The following is a 17,869-nucleotide window of genomic DNA, read 5'->3' as shown; positions in this document are numbered from 1 at the left end:
TGTATGTTCATGCCTCCTTTGTCAAAAATTAATTGAGCATATTGGTTCGGGCTAATTTCTGGACTCTCTATTCTATTCCACTGATCTATATGTCTGTTCTTGTGCCAGTACCAGGCAGTTTTGAGAACAGTGGCTTTGTAATACAGCTTGATATCTGGCATTGAGATCCCACCTACTTTGTTCTTTCTCAGGATCGTTGCAGCTATTCGGGGTCTTTTTTTATTCCAGATGAATTTTTGGAGAGTTCGTTCTAGATCTTTGAAGAAGGCCATTGGTATTTTAATGGGAAGTGCATTGAATGTATAGATTGCTTTGGGTAGTATGGACATTTTAATGATGTTGATTCTACCAATCCAAGAACATGGTATGTTCTTCCATCTGTTTATGTCTTCCTCTATCTCTTTTTTCAACGTCCTGTAGTTTTCTGAGTAGAGGTCTTTAACCTCTTTAGTTAAGTTTAAGGAATACATAATTTTTGATTGTGAGGTACATGAATGGGGATACTTTGAAACAAAACAGTTAACAATTAATATAGGGCTTTCTATGTAGCAATTACTGTTCTCTAAGCCCTTTACACATATTAATTTGATGATCAGAGTAACCCTCTGATCACTAGTATCTCCACTTTATAGAAGCATTTAAGGCACTGAGAGGTTAATAAGTAGGTGTTTTAGTTGTTGGGGATCCTTGGATAGTATAAGAATCCTGGGACATACATATTTGGGAAGGATTACAGTGATGACTGTGGAGAAAAAGCTTTGTGTGCGATGGGGTGACAGTAGAGGAACCTGGGATACTAGGAAACTTATAGTCTTTATGAGAGATGATGGTGGTTATGAGTGGAATGTTAGCTGTGGAGGAGATAAATGGTCATATGAGTGATACATATATTTTAAAATATTTTAAAATACTCCACATTTCAGAGAGGAAGGGAGAGGGAGAGAGAGAGAGAAATGTCAATGATGAGAGAGAATCATTGATTGGCTGCATCCTGCATGCCGCCCACTGGGGATCGAGCCCACAACCCCAGGCATGCGCCCTTGACCAAAGTCGAGCCCAGGACCTTTCAGTTTGCAGGCCGATGCTCTATCCACTGAGCCAAATGGGCTAGGGCTCAGATGAGTGATGTTTTATAGATAGAGCTAGCAGGGTATGCTTATAACTTGGACATGGGATAGGAGAGAGGAGCTAAAGATAGTTCTAGAGTGTTTAGGCTTGAACAACGGGGTGAATGAATGAGGGTTCTGTTACTAGGAATATCCTAGGTTGGGCAGTTTTATCGAGGGGCGGGAGAATAGGTGGTATTAGTGTTTATTTTCAATATGTTAAGCTTGAGATACCTAGTGGAGATGTTAAATTATACTCTTCCAAAGGTCATCTGTAGTTGGGGATGGAAAAAATAACTTGGGAGTTATCCAAGTATAGATGGGTCCTAGATGAGATCGCTTAGGGAGGAGTGAATGTAGATACAGAAGAGAAAAGGGAGGACTGAACCCCCTTAAATCCTCCAGTATGTAGACATCTGAAAGAAGTGGGAGGCTCTATCAAAGAATTTTAAGGAGTGGCTAGTGAGATAGGAGGATGTGATGTCTAGGAGCTAAGTGTGGAGGGAGAAGTGTCAGCTGTGTCAGATGCTGCTAGCAAATGAAATATGATAAAACTTAATAACTGACATTTGAATTTGGCTTGCTAAATCCTGTTGACTCTGCTTTGCAATATAGCTCTAAAATTCATAACATACCTTTTCACTCTCTATCAACAAACACTATTATTCAGACTTTAGTCACTTTTCTCCTGGACTATTTTCCTCTTTTGAATTGTTTTTTTTTCTTTACATGTTCATTGTAGAAAATGTGGAAAGCACAGAAATAACAATGAATAAAAAACTCCAAAATTCCTTATCCACCTTACCACTAGAGATATAATGACTGATAACACTTGTTTTTTTTTTCTTTAACTATTTCTGTCCATATTTGTAATGCATATATTGTATATATGCTTTTATATAAAATTGATAAAATAGTCTTAAATTTTGCTTTTTAAAATGAACATGGTAGAAATGTAAATATGATATTAAAAATTCTTGTGAGAATATATGTGAATGTGTGGCAACATAAGTTTCCATCATGGTGGGATAGCTTTCTAACTGAACTCCCCACCTGTTTCTCCTTAAATTATCTTAAATGAGTCCTGATGAATTTTCCTAAAATATATTCTCTAAGCTTTTAATGCCAAGCATAGTGATACTCTGTGAGAGTAATACAAATGGCAGGAAATGTGGAAAACAGCAAAAAGTATATTCTTGTCTTTTATAGAACAGCTGTTATAATTTTCATCTATTTCCTGCTAATTTTTCTGTTTATCTAAATGTCCATACACACATTTCATTTATTTGTTAACAGGGATCAAAGTATGTTTTTTAAAAAAGCCAGCATTTTTTCCATAATCCACTTTTCTATTCTTTGTAATTTTGTGGTCAACGTGCATTAGCAGTTTTGTGATTCCATTTGTCAGATTGCTCTTCAAAAAGATTGTACCATTTGAAACTATATTTATAAGGAATTTTGTTCTCTTTAAATTTTAGGATAGACTACTATCTTGTTGAGCTCTTTTACATGAAGTTCTACTTGGCTACAAAGATGATGACTAGATAACTTGTTGAGGGTCCTTCTAACCCCCTAGGATGAAGATAATAACTAACATATGTCTAGTGTTCTAAAGTTTACAAAGTGAGTTTTCATACATTACTTCTTCCTCACAAGTCCTGTAAGGTATGTAGGAGAGGTATTGTTATTCTCATTTTAGAGATTAAAAAACAAAACTGATATGCTAGGTTAAGTGACTTGGTCAAGTTTTATTTAAGTACTGGATGCCTGATGCATGAAATTTGTGCAAGGGGCTTGGTCCCCGCCTGGGCCCCGGCTGCCTGGGCTTCGTCCGGAAGGACGTCTGGTCTAATTAGCATTACGCTTTTATTATAGATTTTAGCGGGGATTTGAATTTGGGCCTTCTGATCTAAATAATCACATTCGTTTTTACTAGATTTCATGCAACTGCACATTTAGAATTGTTTTATGTCAGCTAGTTAAGGTATATTTGTTATATAAAGAAATAAACCCAGTTACAGTATAAGTAAAGTGTTTCAGTATTTATATTTTCTTAAGTATTTCTCACTCCTTTTCTATATCTTCCCACTTTCTCTCTCTTGAGTAGGAGAAAGTAATTTGATTATATAGCTATATTAAACAACTACCATTTAAGATTTTAGAGAGGAAAGGGAGGGAGAGAGAAAGAGAGAGAGAGACAGACAGACACACACACACACACACACACACACACACACACCCCAATGATGAGAGAAGAATCATTGATTGGCTGCCTCCTGCACAACCCCCACTGGGACTGAGCCCACAACCTGGGCATATGACCTGACCAGGAATCGAACTGTGACCTCCTGGTTCATAGGTCATTGCTCAACCACTGAGCCATGCCAGCTAGGCAACAACTACCATTTTTTCTAGCATTTGGGGGAAGGAGAAGTTTCACAGTGTTTTCATTTGTGTCTGTGTATTACCACTGAAAAGTATTATCTACAATAATACTTTCATACATGTAGCATATAAAGTTAGAATCTTTTGGTTCTAGCATGAATCTAGAATCACAAGCTTTTTAGGATATTAAACTCTTTTGTACTACTTTAACCAAAATTGGTAATCAAGTACTCAGGTATAGTTGCTTGTTATGTTCACAAAGGTACAGTGAATAAGTGACAGTGATAGTGGTGGTCAAATCAAGAAAGATTATAGCCTTTCCTAGTTGCCTCATAAGGTAGAAGTTTTTAAACCTGAATTGGGAGCTCGGTAGTGGCAATATCACATACTAGGAATAGACCTAGATTTTCAAACCTATGTACTATTGCATTCAGTTCTCACAATATTCTGTACAGGCCATTACGTACTTAAACATCCCCAATATTTTTTAGAAGTAATTTTTTTGGTTGTTTTTGTTTTTTTCTAGTTGTTGGTCTTGACGATATTATGGACGAAGGAGTTGTTAAAGAAAGTGGCAATGATACCATTGATGAAGAAGAACTGATTTTACCTAACAGGAATTTGAGGGACAAAGTAGAAGAAAATTCAGTGAGATCACCAAGAAAATCACCTCGTTTAATGGCACAAGGTAATCCTTTCAAAGATTACCTAGAAAATCCAAGGTGTAGGGACAGATGTGAGAAATTGTCAACTTGCTGAGCATTTTGATAATAATGAGTTTTGAGCTTATACCAATATGCTGACATAATTTTTATAAATTTTAATGGAAATGATACATTCACATAATTTAAAGAATTGACTAGTTCTATGAGTTTCCAGTACTCACTATCCCACTACCCATTTTCATTTCCTCAGAGACATTTATTCCATGTTTCTGAGTAGCATGTATATTGCTACTTTATGATTATTCTGATGTAGGTATTTATTGACTTCCCACTGTGAATTATGATGATTTAGCATTCTTCTCTTGTCCCTATCACACAAAAGTACATTTTCTCATCCTTCTATATAATTTCGTTAGAGCAGTAAGTAGTGTTTATGTATGTTACTGTGATTCTCTATTCTAGCAGAGATGATCTGTTTAGTGAACTGTGGTTACTTTTTCTATACATCTTTTTGTCTTTCTGATGTAAGATTTTTTTTTTCATTTTGCTTATAGCTTTATATATTTGTACACACAGCTTTTTAAAAAATATATTTTTATTGATTTCAGAGAGAAAGGGAGAGGGAGGGGGAGAGAGAGAGAGAGAGAGAGAGAGAGAGAGAGAGAGAAACATCAATGATGAGAGAGAATCATTGATCAGCTGTCTCCCACACGCCCCCACTGGGGATTGAGGTTACAATCCATGTGTCCTGACGGAATCGAACCATGACCTCCTGATTCATAGGTTGTCGCTCAACCACTGAGTCATGCCGGTCAGGCTCTACTCAGAGCTTTTGTATACATGTTAATAATTACACCCCAACCACTTTGCCAGTTGTCTAAATTTTTCCTGAAGATATCTGTGCATATCAGATATTCTGTAATTGTTACTTCATTGAAGAAATATCTCTGGGAGCCTTTGATCTACTCCTAAGGGCTCTCCCCTTACCATTCTGAGAATTCTGTTGTGTGTTACAGTTTCTGTTTTCTCTTTTTTGGCTTAATGCCTTCATTTTGGTGACACACTTCTTGTATGTTTGTAAATGTGATTAATTTGTTCTCATTGAAGTCATGGTATGGTTGAGCATTGAATTCAGGTTTGGAAATAATTTTCCTTCAGAAATTTAAAACTATTCCATTTTGGGGGGGGATATGTTAGCTACTTTTCTTCTGGAACTTAGTGGAATCTCTTCCTTATGAGCTCTAGTGCTTTGATATTTCTGATACTGCATCCTAGTGTAGGTGTGTTTTATATATTGAGCTTGGTATTCAGTAAGTCCTTTTAGTCTGAAACTGTTATTCAGTTCTGGGAACGTTTCTTGGATTGTTTCATTGGTAATTCCCTTCTTTATTTTCTCCGCTCTTGCTTTCTGGAACTCCTGTTATCTATCTATCCTATCTAATAAAGACAAAATGGGTAATTAACCGTACCTCCGCTACGCTTCCCATTGGCTAATCAGCGCCATATGCAAATTAACTGCCATCCAAGATGGCGGCTAATTTGCATACTGCAGGCAGGGCTGGCCAACACCAGACGCCATCCGGGCCGGGTGTGGCCCTGGGTGGCCGGGCTTAGGTGGTGCTATCGCATCACCTAAGCCCCGGCCCAGCCGGGACCCCCGTGTGCCGCCTAAGCCCCACCCCCAGCCGGAACCCCCGTGTGCCGCCTAAGCCCCGCTGCCAGCTGGGACCCCTTTGCGATCCCAGAGCAGGCAAGTGCGGAGGGCGGCGGGCCCCCAGGTGGGCCTGCTCCTGGGATGCCATGGCAATCCCAGAGCAGGCAAGTGCAGAAAGTTTTCCACAGGCAGCACCCAGCAGGGCCTGCCCCTGGTCTCTGAAGTGATCTGGTGATCCATGAGCAGGAAAGCGCAGCCTGAAGGCAGCACCCCACCCTGGCCACAGCTCAAGGGAGAGAAAAACAGGCAGTGGTGGCCAGGAGCCTGAGATATCAACACAGAGGCGCCTGCTCCAAGCCTCCATGGTGTGGCTGGTGGCAGACCCCCAGCAGAGAGAGAGAGAGAGAGACACACACACACACACATACACACACACACAGGACGCCTGCTCCGAGCCTCTGCTGCCAGACTGTGGCCGACAGTAGGACATCCACTGAGGGCTCTCGGACTGTGAGAAGGCAGGCTGGGCTGAGGGAACCCCCACCCCCCAGTGCACGAATTTCGTGCACCGGGCCTCTAGTATATATATAAAAGTCTAAGCGACCATTAAGACCGAACAACTGGAATGACCGAAACAACTGGTCAACCAGTTGCTATGATGCGCACTGACCACCAGGGGCAGATGCTCAACACAGGAGCTGCCTCCTGGTGGTCCGTGCCCTCCCACAGCCAACCGGCAGGCCCCGCCCAGCAGGCAGCAGGACTGGGTGAGACAGCCCTGATAGGCCTGATTGCTGGCCAGGCCTAGGGACCCCACCCGTGCACGAAATTCGTGCACAGGGCCTGTAGTTCTAAAATATTAGATAGCAGGGACTAGGCTTTCCATTTTCTTTATCTTGCCTACTTTTTTTTTTTTTAAATATATTTTATTGATTTCTTACAGAGAGGAAGGGAGAGGAATAGAGAGTTAGAAACATCGATGAGAGAGAAACATCAATCAGCTGCCTCCTGCACATCTCCCACTGGGGATGTGTCCACAACCCAGGTACATGCCCTTAACCGGAATCGAACCTGGGACCCTTCAGTCCGCAGGCCGACGCTCTATCCACTGAGCCAAACCGGTTTCGGCATCTTGCCTACTTTTCACCTCAGTCTTTTTTCTCTATTTGCTAAAGTTTTCTCATATTTGTCCTTTAACTTTTCCATTAAGATTTGCATTTATAATTTGTGAATGCTCTGTTTTTTGCTTTGGGAATAGCCTTTCTGTAGCATTTTAGTCCTGTTTTATGTATGGCTGTATTTTGTTTTCTTTTGTAAGGTACTTACGGTGTTTTAAAGAGTTTTTTGTCTTTTTTTTCATAGTTACAGTTTCATTTTTTTCCATGTTGTCATTTTTGTCTTTCATATTAGAGACATGTCTGATCCTTGATTGTTTGGTCATGCTTAGGAGTAGGGAACTAAAATTGTATGGAACCTTTTAATGTATAGATTGGGTTTTGTTAACTCTGAGTATTGCTGTATGGTGATCTGGCTGTGTTGTTTTTTTGAGAAATCCTGATGTCAGAATTTAAGTTATTCCCCTTAGGCTCATCAGATTGCTTATATATTATGGGAGCTCTTGAGGGAAGTTGACTGGGATGTATCACATTTCAGTATATACACATTCACTTAATCTCACAAATTTCAGTGTACTTGACTCTTCAATTCTTAACTGTGATGTTCCTTAGCCTAGAAACTCTTGTTTTACACTCTCCACAGACTAAATCTTTCAGTTTGGATTAGGACCAGGCAAGGGGAGTTGCCCAAACAGATGGAGTCTGGGAGAGGAATGTAGGGATCTAACTACTTCTTTAATAGGTTTCTACTCATCCTAATTTTAACCACCTTCCTTCATCCCCACATTAGAATCATCTGAGGTCACCAATTCCTAAGCCTTTTGAGGTGTTAATAGTATTAGTTTTTGCCAGCACTGTAAACTTTTAGTGTTGGTCTTATTTTGGACTTCTCAGTTCATTAGTTCCTTCTTTTTTTTTTTTTTTAAATATATTTTATTGATTTCTTACAGAGAGGAAGGGAGAGGGATAGAGAGTTAGAAACATCGATGAGAGAGAAACATCAATCAGCTGCCTCCTGCACACTCCCTATTGGGTATGTGCCTGCAACCAAGGTACATGCCCTTGACTGGAATCGAACCTGGGACCCTTGAGTCCCCAGGCCGACGCTCTATCCATTGAACCAAACCAGTTAGGGCAGTTCCTTCTTTTTTTTTTTTATTTTTTAGAGCTGAGGTTTTTATTTTTTTTAATTAAATTAAAATTTTTTATTGATTTTAGAGAGGAAAGAAAAGGGAGAGAGATAGAAACATCAATGATGAGAGAGAATTCATTGATTGGCTGCCTCCTGCATGCCCCCTACTGGGGATTGAGCCTGCAACCTGGGCATGTGCCCCTGACCGGAATTGAACTTGGGACCCTTCAGTCCGCAGGCCATGCTCTATCCACTGAGCCAAACGGATAGGGCAGTTCCTTCTTTTAAAAAAAAAAATTAAAAAAAAATAAAAATAAAAAATAAATAAATAAAAAAAAAATATATATATATATAGTAGAGTGGAAGTGAGAGGGAAAGAGATAGAAACATCAGTGATGAGAATCATTGATCAGCTGCCTCCTGCATGCTCTTGACTGGGGGTGGAGCCCACAAACCGGGCATGTGACATGACTGGGATTCAAACCTTGACCTCCTGGTTCATGGGTTGATGCTTAACCACGGAGCACATCAACTGGGTCATTAGTAGCTTCTTGATCATCCCTTGTTTGGCTTCCAAACTGTCAGTTTTCTCTTCTGTTATTTCCTTTTAGATTTATGCCTTTTTATAGCTTTAGTGGGGTTTTGAAAAGTGGGTTGACTTAGATGCATATATTTACTTTGTCATCTTTTTCTTAATTTGTATTTTTAATCAGTTATTTGGTATATACTTGTGACTTTGAGAAATGAAAAGAATAGAATGCATATTATAGACAAATTTTTGGCCTATACAGTTAGGCTTCAGACTAAGGCAGTTGATATTTAGAGGAGAAAAAGGGACTTTTTATCCTTTGCTCAATAAATCAATTACTATTGCAAAACCATTTTAAAAAAAATATATTTTTATTGATTTCAGAGAGGAAGGCAGAGAGAGAGAAACATCAACGATGAGAGAGAGAATCATTGATCGGCTGCCTCCTGCACGCCCCCTACTGGGGATTGAGCCTACAACCTGGGCATGTGCCCTTGACCAGAGTCAAAACCGGGACTCCTGCCAAAACCGGTTTGGCTCAGTGGATAGAGCGTCGGCCTGCGGACTAAAGGGTCCCAGGTTCGATTCCGGTCAAGGGCATGTACTTGGGTTGCGGGCACATTCCCAGTAGGGGATGTGCAGGAGGCGGCTGATCGATGTTTCTCTCTCATCGATGTTTCTAACTCTCTATCTCTCTCCCTTCCTCTCTGTAAAAAATCAATAAAATATATTAAAAAAAAACAAACAAAAAAAAACTGGGACTCTTCAGTCCGCTCTATCCACTGAGCCAAACCAGCTAGGGCCAATTTTTTTTTATCTGAATACCTTCACAGTTAAATATGCTATTCATTTATCATTTTTAGCAACCACTTAGGTAATGGATGTTAAACGTTCTTCATTTATTTTATGTCAGGGCAGGTGAATAAAATAGAGCTGTAAATTATTACAAGCTGTCTTCAAAGCTTTACAAATTATCTAAATACTAATAACCAGCCATTAAAATTTTAGTTATTTAACAGTATTATATAGTTGAACATGTGATAAACAGTTCATAGTCCACTAAGAAAAAACTTGAGTGCTTTACCTAATGACCAAATATTATAGATTTTGTGACCATATAATTTTTTGTCCAAGCTGGGGCACTTAAGAGTGAAAGGGTATGCTCTGACATAGGACTGTTATAGACAGATAGGGACATTTATACTTTACGAGTCCCACAATTTAGTGATGAATGACAAATTAGGAAAGAGTTCTAAATATGGGTACATAGCAGGATTTTGCATTAAAAGGAAGGGGAATTAAAAAAAAGTTGATAGTGTTTAGTTATACAGAATTGATTCAGAAGTATTGGATATGCATAGGTTTGGAAATAGCTTTTCATTTTATAGTTTAGTTTGTGAGTTTTTTCTTTTTAACTTAGTGAATTACTTAGCTTTCTCTTTTTCCAGTATTTTTTTTTCTTTCCCACACTTTTGTGTTTCTCCTTCCCGTAGATAAAATATACAGATAGGGAAAGAAGGAAAATTAATAGATTTTTTTAATTAGAAGCATTGTTAAAGGTGAGAAGGTTTATTAAATTATTTTCATACTCTTCATTTTCTTTTATGATACATTTTCTTGGCTTAAGTGTTTTTCATTGTAATTTTTCTTTCTGTTGATCTAATACTCTAGTATATACTTCATTTCCTCTTTTAGGAATAGCTTGGATGCTAAAATGGTGATATAAGTGAAGCACATTCAAAAGGAATATGAGTTCTTTTGAAGTTGTGCTTTAAAACACAGCTTGTTTGTAATAGGTGGTTTAGTTCATTTTATTGGTAGTTGAATTTTTGTTTGGGTTTTATATATTTAAAAGTATTTAATGTTTAAAATGGTATGGCAGCCTTGCTTTAGGATGGGTATTGATGTAAATTAAGCTTTTAAAACTTATTTTACTCCCAGCTTTTTTTTTATTTTATTTTTTCCTTTATTGATTAAGGTATTACATATGTGTCCTTATCCACCCATTGTCCCCCCCCCCGCCCCCCCCAGCTTATTTCTGATCGAAAAGAGACTTGGTTAAAAAAAAAAAAAAGAGCCCTAGCTGGTTTGACTTAGTGGATAGAGGGGTCGGCCTGTGGACTAAAGGGTCCTGGGTTCGATTCCAATCAAGGGCACATGCCCAGGTTGCTGGCTCGATCCCCAGTAACCCAGGGGGCGTGCAAGAGGCAGCCGATCAGTGGTTCTCTCTCATCATTAATGTTTCTATTCCTCTCCCTTATTCTCTGAAATCAATAAAAATATATATAAAAAAAGAGATGATGAAAACATTTGTCTTATAATAAGGTATAATAGTCTAAATTTTAGAGGTTTCCCCCCCTGCCAGAATTTATAGAACTTTGATAAATATAAAATTTAACATATGTATGTATATATCTAAAAATCACCATCATGAGTAACTGTTCAGGACATTTTCGTTGAAATGATACATTTTGTAGCTCAGAATAAAGAAGTATATATTCTAAGTTGTATTGAAATAAAAACACATGGCAAAATAGCTAAGTTATTTTTATTTTTTTTCCTTGTGATAGAACAAGTAAGAAGTTTGCGACAAAGCACTATTGCCAAGCGTTCAAATGCAGCACCTTTAAATAGCACAAAAAAAGCACCTGTGAAGACTGTATCTGCCCCTAAAGCAGGGGGGAAACAACCAGAAAGGTGTCAGATAAAAGAAGAAGCTTGTACATCACCGAAACCTGAGTATCATAAAGAGAGCAGAAGGGGTAGTCGGCATCTTGAACAAACTGAAGTATCAGAAGTATCAGTGTCTTCAAGTCACTCTTCAGTGTCATCTTGTCTTGAAATGAAGGATGAAGTTGGATTAGATTCTAAGCAGAAGTGTAATAATCAGGAAAAAGCAAATGTGCCATCTCATGAATTAAATTGTCCACTCCTTTCAGAGACTTGTGATAGTATTGAAGAAAAGAAAAATGAAGCTCTGGTGGAATGTAAAATCAAGACTGTTAGTAGCCCATTGTTTACATTTTCAGATAAAGAAGAACATGAACAGAATGATTCTATTTCAGATAAAGTGGATGAGCCTATGGTTGAAGAAATGAGTGCAAAGGTTGAACAAGAATCAAAGGAAACAGTCAAATTGTCCCTTGAAGGTGACCAAATTGTTGAGGAACCAGAATCTGCTGCTGCTCTCTGTGGTGATGCTTCTTGTACAAATCCAAATAAGACCGAAAAGAACCTTGTAGGTGTGTCTAGCACTGTGGATGAAGTAAATGAGTGCCATTTGGAATTGAAGAATACGATGGAATTTGATCAAGCTAAGAACTCTCTTCATAGAAATGAACTAGAACCATTGGGTTATTATAAAGACATAGAGTCTAATCATAAACATTTGGAGAGCACTGAATTTAACAAACCAAACTTTGATGAGGTGGTTGATACTAGTGCTTTTGAACCAGAGTGTAATATTGTAGAAAAAGCTATTTGTGATGTGCCTGACCAAAATTTAAAACAGTTGAATATTGTTGAAAGTATTAAAATGGAGTCTCATGAAACAGCAACCCTTCAGGATGACAGAAACAGCCCATCAAATAGTGTTTCTTGCTTAGAGTCAAAAAACATAAAATCCAAACACACAAAACCTGTAATTCACTCTAAGCAAAGCATGAGCACAGATACTTTGAAAAAAATTGTTGCAGCAAAGCATGAATTAACACATAACAAAACTAAAGCTAGTGTCAAAAGTGTGAAACGGAATGCCGATGAACTAGAATCTCAGCAAAATTTTCATAGGCCAGTCAAAGTGAGAAAAAAACAAGTTGATAAGGATTCAAAGATTCAGAGTTGCAATTCTGGGGCTAAGTCTGTGAAAAATCAAGCTCATTCTAATTCGAAAAAAACACAAGATCAAAATTTAGTACAGATTTCCAAACCTGTAACACATTGGTTGAGTGATAAGCCTCATGGTCAGCCTGGTTGCTCTAAAGAACCTCCTCATCCTGCACAAACTGGACATCTATTACCTTCCTGCCAGAAGCAGTGCCACAAGCCCCAACAGCTGGCTCTAGCAGTAAAAACCAATAGTCATGTGAAGGAAGAGCTTGAACATGCAAGTGGTGCAGAGCATTTTAAGGAGGAGGATAAACTGAAACAAAAAAAACCTGAGAAGAACCTACAACCCCGCCAAAGAAGAAGCAGCAAAAGTTTTTCTTTGGATGAGCCACCATTGTTCATTCCAGATAACATAGCTACCATAAAAAAAGAAGGCTCAGATCATAGCTCTTCATTTGAAAGCAAATATATGTGGACTCCCAGCAAGCAGTGTGGGTTTTGCAAAAAACCCCATGGCAACAGGTGTGTGTGTGTGTGTGTGTGTGTGTGATGTGTGATGTGTGTGTGATGTGTACATTGAAGAGAAATTCCTTTTTTAGTGTGGGATTAGTGTGAACATTTTAATAGAAAGAAATTATCATACAAAGACTTGCAGAAAAAAAAAACCCTCATCAATCCTGGATTAGTGATAGGAAGATGGAGCCACTGAATTTGCAAATATATTATCTTAGCACATTTTAAAAAGTATAGCGTTACCAACAGTTGGTATATGTGGAAATGTTCCATCATTGTAACCAGTTGGTGTAATTTAGTCATTACATATGGAGAAACAATTTTTTTCTGCTAATCAGAAAATGGTTACACTGCCTTGGGTCTCTATATATTTTATTTGGCTTGAGAAAAATTAGTAATAAAGTGTGAAGGTCATAGTGGAAATTCTATTTTTCTTTTGAAGGTTTGGAGAGAGGGGGTTAAATGAAGCATACTATAACTTCAACTACTTCATAACTATCAAACTTAACCTTGGAGTGAAATTTGATAGCTAAAAGAACTGTTATATTACCCAGGTGAATTTTATATGTATCATGGAATGGAGTGAAAACATTTATTAGTTTCTTTTTTGGAAAATTTTAGTGATTTGGAGGATTTCTTGTGAATTCTGATCTTTTAAGAAATGATTTTAACACTGTCCTTTGGCATTCTTTCCTTAGGAATCAGTGTTTTGTAGTTTGATGGCACCCCCACCCCCCACCCCCCATCCTCCATCCCCCATTCCGGTCCATGTATTTTATTTGCTAGTTTTTTAAGAAAGGAAAACAAGAAGTGAAGTGGATATTGCAGCTACAAGATTATCCTGTTCAAGTGTTCAGATTGCTGTTGGGACTTCTATCAACATTGATAATGATAAAAGAACATTAAAACTTGCACATTGTAATGTTCTCCTTACTCATGAAAGTAAATGTTATAATGACTTTCACAGCACTATCGGATTACATAAGTGAAACTATTTAGGGGGGACCTTTTAGTAAAGTGTGTTGTACATTATTTTAGTGTGGGAAAATGTGGTTGGGGAGAGAGTGTGGGTAGTTATGGGGCTATTCCTGTAAAAAATCAAGTTTATGTCAAAGGGTTTCTTCATTGTTGATTCAGCCTGTGGCCTATTTTTAGTGTGATTGGTTATTTATTTTATAACAACATATTTCAGTTTTTCAAAGTTGTGACTTGTTTGAAGGTAGTGCTACATTTGCCCTCACTTATATCTTTATGCTTTTTTTTTTTTTTTAACTTAAAACACTTTATTCAGATATTCTAAAGTGGGCCTGTTGAATTTTCAGATCTAAGAGAATTTGGGGCTGTAAGGTACATGTAAGTGCTCTTTTATGCCAGCCCCTTTTTCTTTCTTCCAGAATCTTCTATAAACTATCCCAGTGACATGTGGTCAAGGGAATAGAATAGGAGTCTTAGAGTGAATGAATTTCTAAAATGAAACTTTGGCCTAGAGTTGGAAGCCAGGTTAAGGATGTTATTATGTAACTTTTTTTGCAGATAAAAGTTCTGTTCTGATGATCGGTCCTTAGTAGTTTTGCTCAGGCTTTTAAATGATGACTGTCACTTTAACAACATCAACAGTTATTTTCCTAAAGTGAAGATTAAGTGTTAAGTCCCACTTTTTTTTTTTATCGAGTGCTGCCTTTTGGATCTACTTTATAAGATCTAGAATTTCTTTGCTTCAGTCTGGAAAATGACCGTATAGGGATTTTGAGTTCATCCTATGTAATATATATGAATAATAACATTGGAAACAGTCTTGGAAGAACCATTACACATTACTTCAATTTTGTGAATAAAGAACCCTAAATAAACGATTGGTTTTTTTCTTTACATATTAACTAGCCCTCACTACTTTGACACATTGTGCTTGTATATATTGAGGTTACTCAAAGAATGTATTAGTCATGCAGCATGTAATTTTCTTTAATTCATGCATAAGAATATGAATTAGTTAGGAAGGGCATATTTGGAAATAATTTTTATCTTTTTCATTTCATGCACTAGCCCATTGAAAGCTATTTGCTAATATGACATTTTCTAGCACTTAAGACAGACAGCTTTGCTTCTGTAAATACTATTTTAATAAGTCTTAAGCGTTTTACATGTATTCCAGTAGAGGTTAGCTTCTTGAATGTGTTCCCAGTGGAAATTACGTTTTTAAATAAATTTGTTCATGGTATGGCTAAATGTAATATTTGACCGTAAGCAGCTAGTATACATGTCCTGCAGACAGACAGTAAGTATTGACTCTAACAATTGACACATCATACTGGCCTGTTTTTTTAAATTTGTTTGTTTATATTTTAGATTCTGTTTTCTTGATTCAGCCACACAACAAAGGTGTACACATTATTTTAAAAACCAGTTTAATACTCATTTTTAAAAAATTAATGTCATTTTTGAACTACTTGTAAACATAAGCCAGCTAGTGTTTCAGAAGGAACAGATAGTCTTTTCATACTACCTTGTAGTTATTAGTTGTCCTGAAAACATTTGCATCTTTATATTATAATTTCTTGTTCAGTTATAGAAGATTAGTTTATTGGATGAAATCTAAAATTTTAGCTGAATGGATTCAAAGCTTTATAATCAAAGCAACCTTTTCTGAGAAGGAAATTTTCGCCTAGAATAAATAATTCTGGGTTTTTTTCTTTTCAGGACTTTAAGAGTTTGAAAAGTATTTTTCTCTGCAGATTAGGTTGTTAGTGACAAAAACAGGATTAAAGTTTATGTGGAATTGAACCCTTTTATTTTAGAAAAGAATGAGTATATATACATTCACAGTAATATCTAGATTTGCCACTTAACAGAACTGAAGGTCCATCTCAGGGGTGGGCAAACTTTTTGACTCAAGGGCCACAATGGGTTCTTAAACTGGACCGGAGGGCCGGAACAAAAGCATGGATGGAGTGTTTGTGTGAACTAATATAAATTCAAAGTAAACCTCATTACATAAAAGGGTACGGTCTTTTTTTTTTTTTTTTTAGTTTTATTCATTTCAAAAGGGCCATCCGGCCTGCAGGCCTTAGTTTGCCCATGGCTGGCCCATCTTGTAACAATTACATTGTCAGTGAATTAATGACATGAATTTGTTAAGAATAGGAGTTCAGTGTTGCCTCTGGGGCTTACTTTGAAAAAACTTGAAAATTTTCTAAAAATATATTTTGGCGTATGCCAAAAAGATTAGAATATTTAATTAGTTTTTAATTATAGTGGATCTCATTTAATTTTTTAAAATTTTTATTTAAGATTTTGTGTATGAACCTATAATAGAACAAAAATATTTCCAAACTCTTCAATTTAATTGATATATGCTGACTTGGTCACCTTAATTAATCCTGTGCTAAAGTACACACCATATATACATATACATACACAAATACATGAATATGATTTCAGTGAAAGAATTAACATCCAGGTTGTAGGATTATTTTGTTAAGCCTCACTGGAGGATATTTTTTTCCATGATTTTTAGAGCAAGTGGAAGGGAGGGAGGGAGAGAAACATCAATGTGAGAGGTACATTGGTTGCCTCCTACATGTGCCCCAAATGGGGCCAGGAATAGAGCCTGTGACCCTTCAGTTCAACAGCCGATACTCTAACCACTGGGCAAAGGTGGCCAGGGCCCAGGTTGTAGTCTTCTAAGTGATTTTTACCTAGTAGTAACCAGATCAAGGACAGCAGAAAATGAGAGAGAAACCCTGTTAGCAGTGTGATACAAACCCTCGCCCCCATGAGAAATAATACAAAAAGGGAAGAAAATTAATCTTACCTTTGTAAATCTATACACTATAACTGGTCAATGTATAGGTTTTTAAGCAGTGTCTTACTCTGACAATGGAAATAAAGGGAAATCCCTATTAGCTTTCCTTTAATATTTCAAAGACATTGTTTTCAAGCAGTAGCAACTTTGCAATGTGAATAGAACTTTTAAGCATCTGTATTCAATTTATTTTTCTGTTGGCTGCAAGTTCTTATAATTGAAACATGGACCCATCTAAAATGTCCCCACACCTAAAGAAACAATTTCTGTATTGCAAACTAACCATGGTGTTTAAAAGCTTACATAATAGGGTTATGAATCCAAAACATTCTAGTTTTTGTTTTTACATAAGGCACGAGATTTTTTTGCTTTTTCCTCCTACACCAAATGATCATTGGGGAAATGGTGACTTATAAAGCTAGCACAGTTAGGGTAAAGAATGGTGAATTATAGACTTGAAGTCTTGGTTTCCTTCATGGACAGCAGTAGCTTGGTATACAGTAGAAAGGCACAGAACAAGAGTGCTGCTATTGAGGAATGAGATATTTGGGATAACTTTTTAGGATACCATGTAAAGCATGAACCTCTTATGATTTTTGTATTTCCAATATTAAAACAGAACTTCTGGTGTATTTAGGGAGAGTTGGGCATGTAACTGTGTTTTACCTTTAATATCTTCATATTGGACCACAGTTTTTTAATTTTTTTTTAATTTTTATTTTTTCTTAATTAAATATTGTTCAGATTATTACAGTTGTTCCTCTTCCCCCCCCCCCCCCCCCCATAGCTCCCCTCCATCCGGTTCCCACCCCCCCCCCACTGTCCTCATCCATACGTGTACGATTTTTGTCCAGTCTCTTCCCGCATCCCCCACACCCCTTCCCGCCCCCCCCCCCCCCCCGAGAATAGTCAGTCCACTCCCTTTCTATGCCCCTGATTCTATTATAATCACCAGTTTATTCTGTTCATCAAATTATTTGTTCACTTGATTTTTAGATTCACTTGTTAGATGTGTATTTGTTGTTCATAATTTGTATCTGTACCTTTTTCTTCTTCTTCCTCTTCTTAAAGGATACCTTTCAGCATTTCATTTAATACTGGTTTGGTGGTGATGAACTCCTTGAGCTTTTTCTTATCTGT

The 17,869-nt window shown here is 37.4% G+C and overlaps 1 protein-coding gene across 7 annotated transcripts in view; it reads left to right on the top strand.

Moving 5' to 3' along the window:
- The window catches only part of PHF3 (PHD finger protein 3), a 93,299-nt gene that overhangs the window by 44,991 nt on the left and 30,439 nt on the right, over positions 1 to 17,869 (top strand). For 5 of the 7 annotated variants that reach the window (XM_070418321.1, XM_070418322.1, XM_070418324.1 and 2 more), the window contains 2 exons: positions 4,018 to 4,179; positions 11,157 to 12,936. The exons of 1 other annotated variant lie outside the window; for it this stretch is intronic. In XM_070418321.1, coding sequence (XP_070274422.1) covers positions 4,018 to 4,179; positions 11,157 to 12,936 — 1,942 coding nt within the window. The remainder of the gene's footprint in view (positions 1 to 4,017; positions 4,180 to 11,156; positions 12,937 to 17,869) is intronic. One more of the 7 variants, XM_070418319.1, reaches the window with a different exon arrangement.

The sequence above is a fragment of the Myotis yumanensis genome, unplaced genomic scaffold (assembly GCF_028538775.1).
Source record: "Myotis yumanensis isolate MYYU_CA2020_CCGP unplaced genomic scaffold, mMyoYum1.0.hap1 SCAF_6, whole genome shotgun sequence".
NCBI lineage: Eukaryota > Metazoa > Chordata > Mammalia > Chiroptera > Vespertilionidae > Myotis > Myotis yumanensis.
This window is presented reverse-complemented; position numbering and strand designations above follow the sequence as displayed.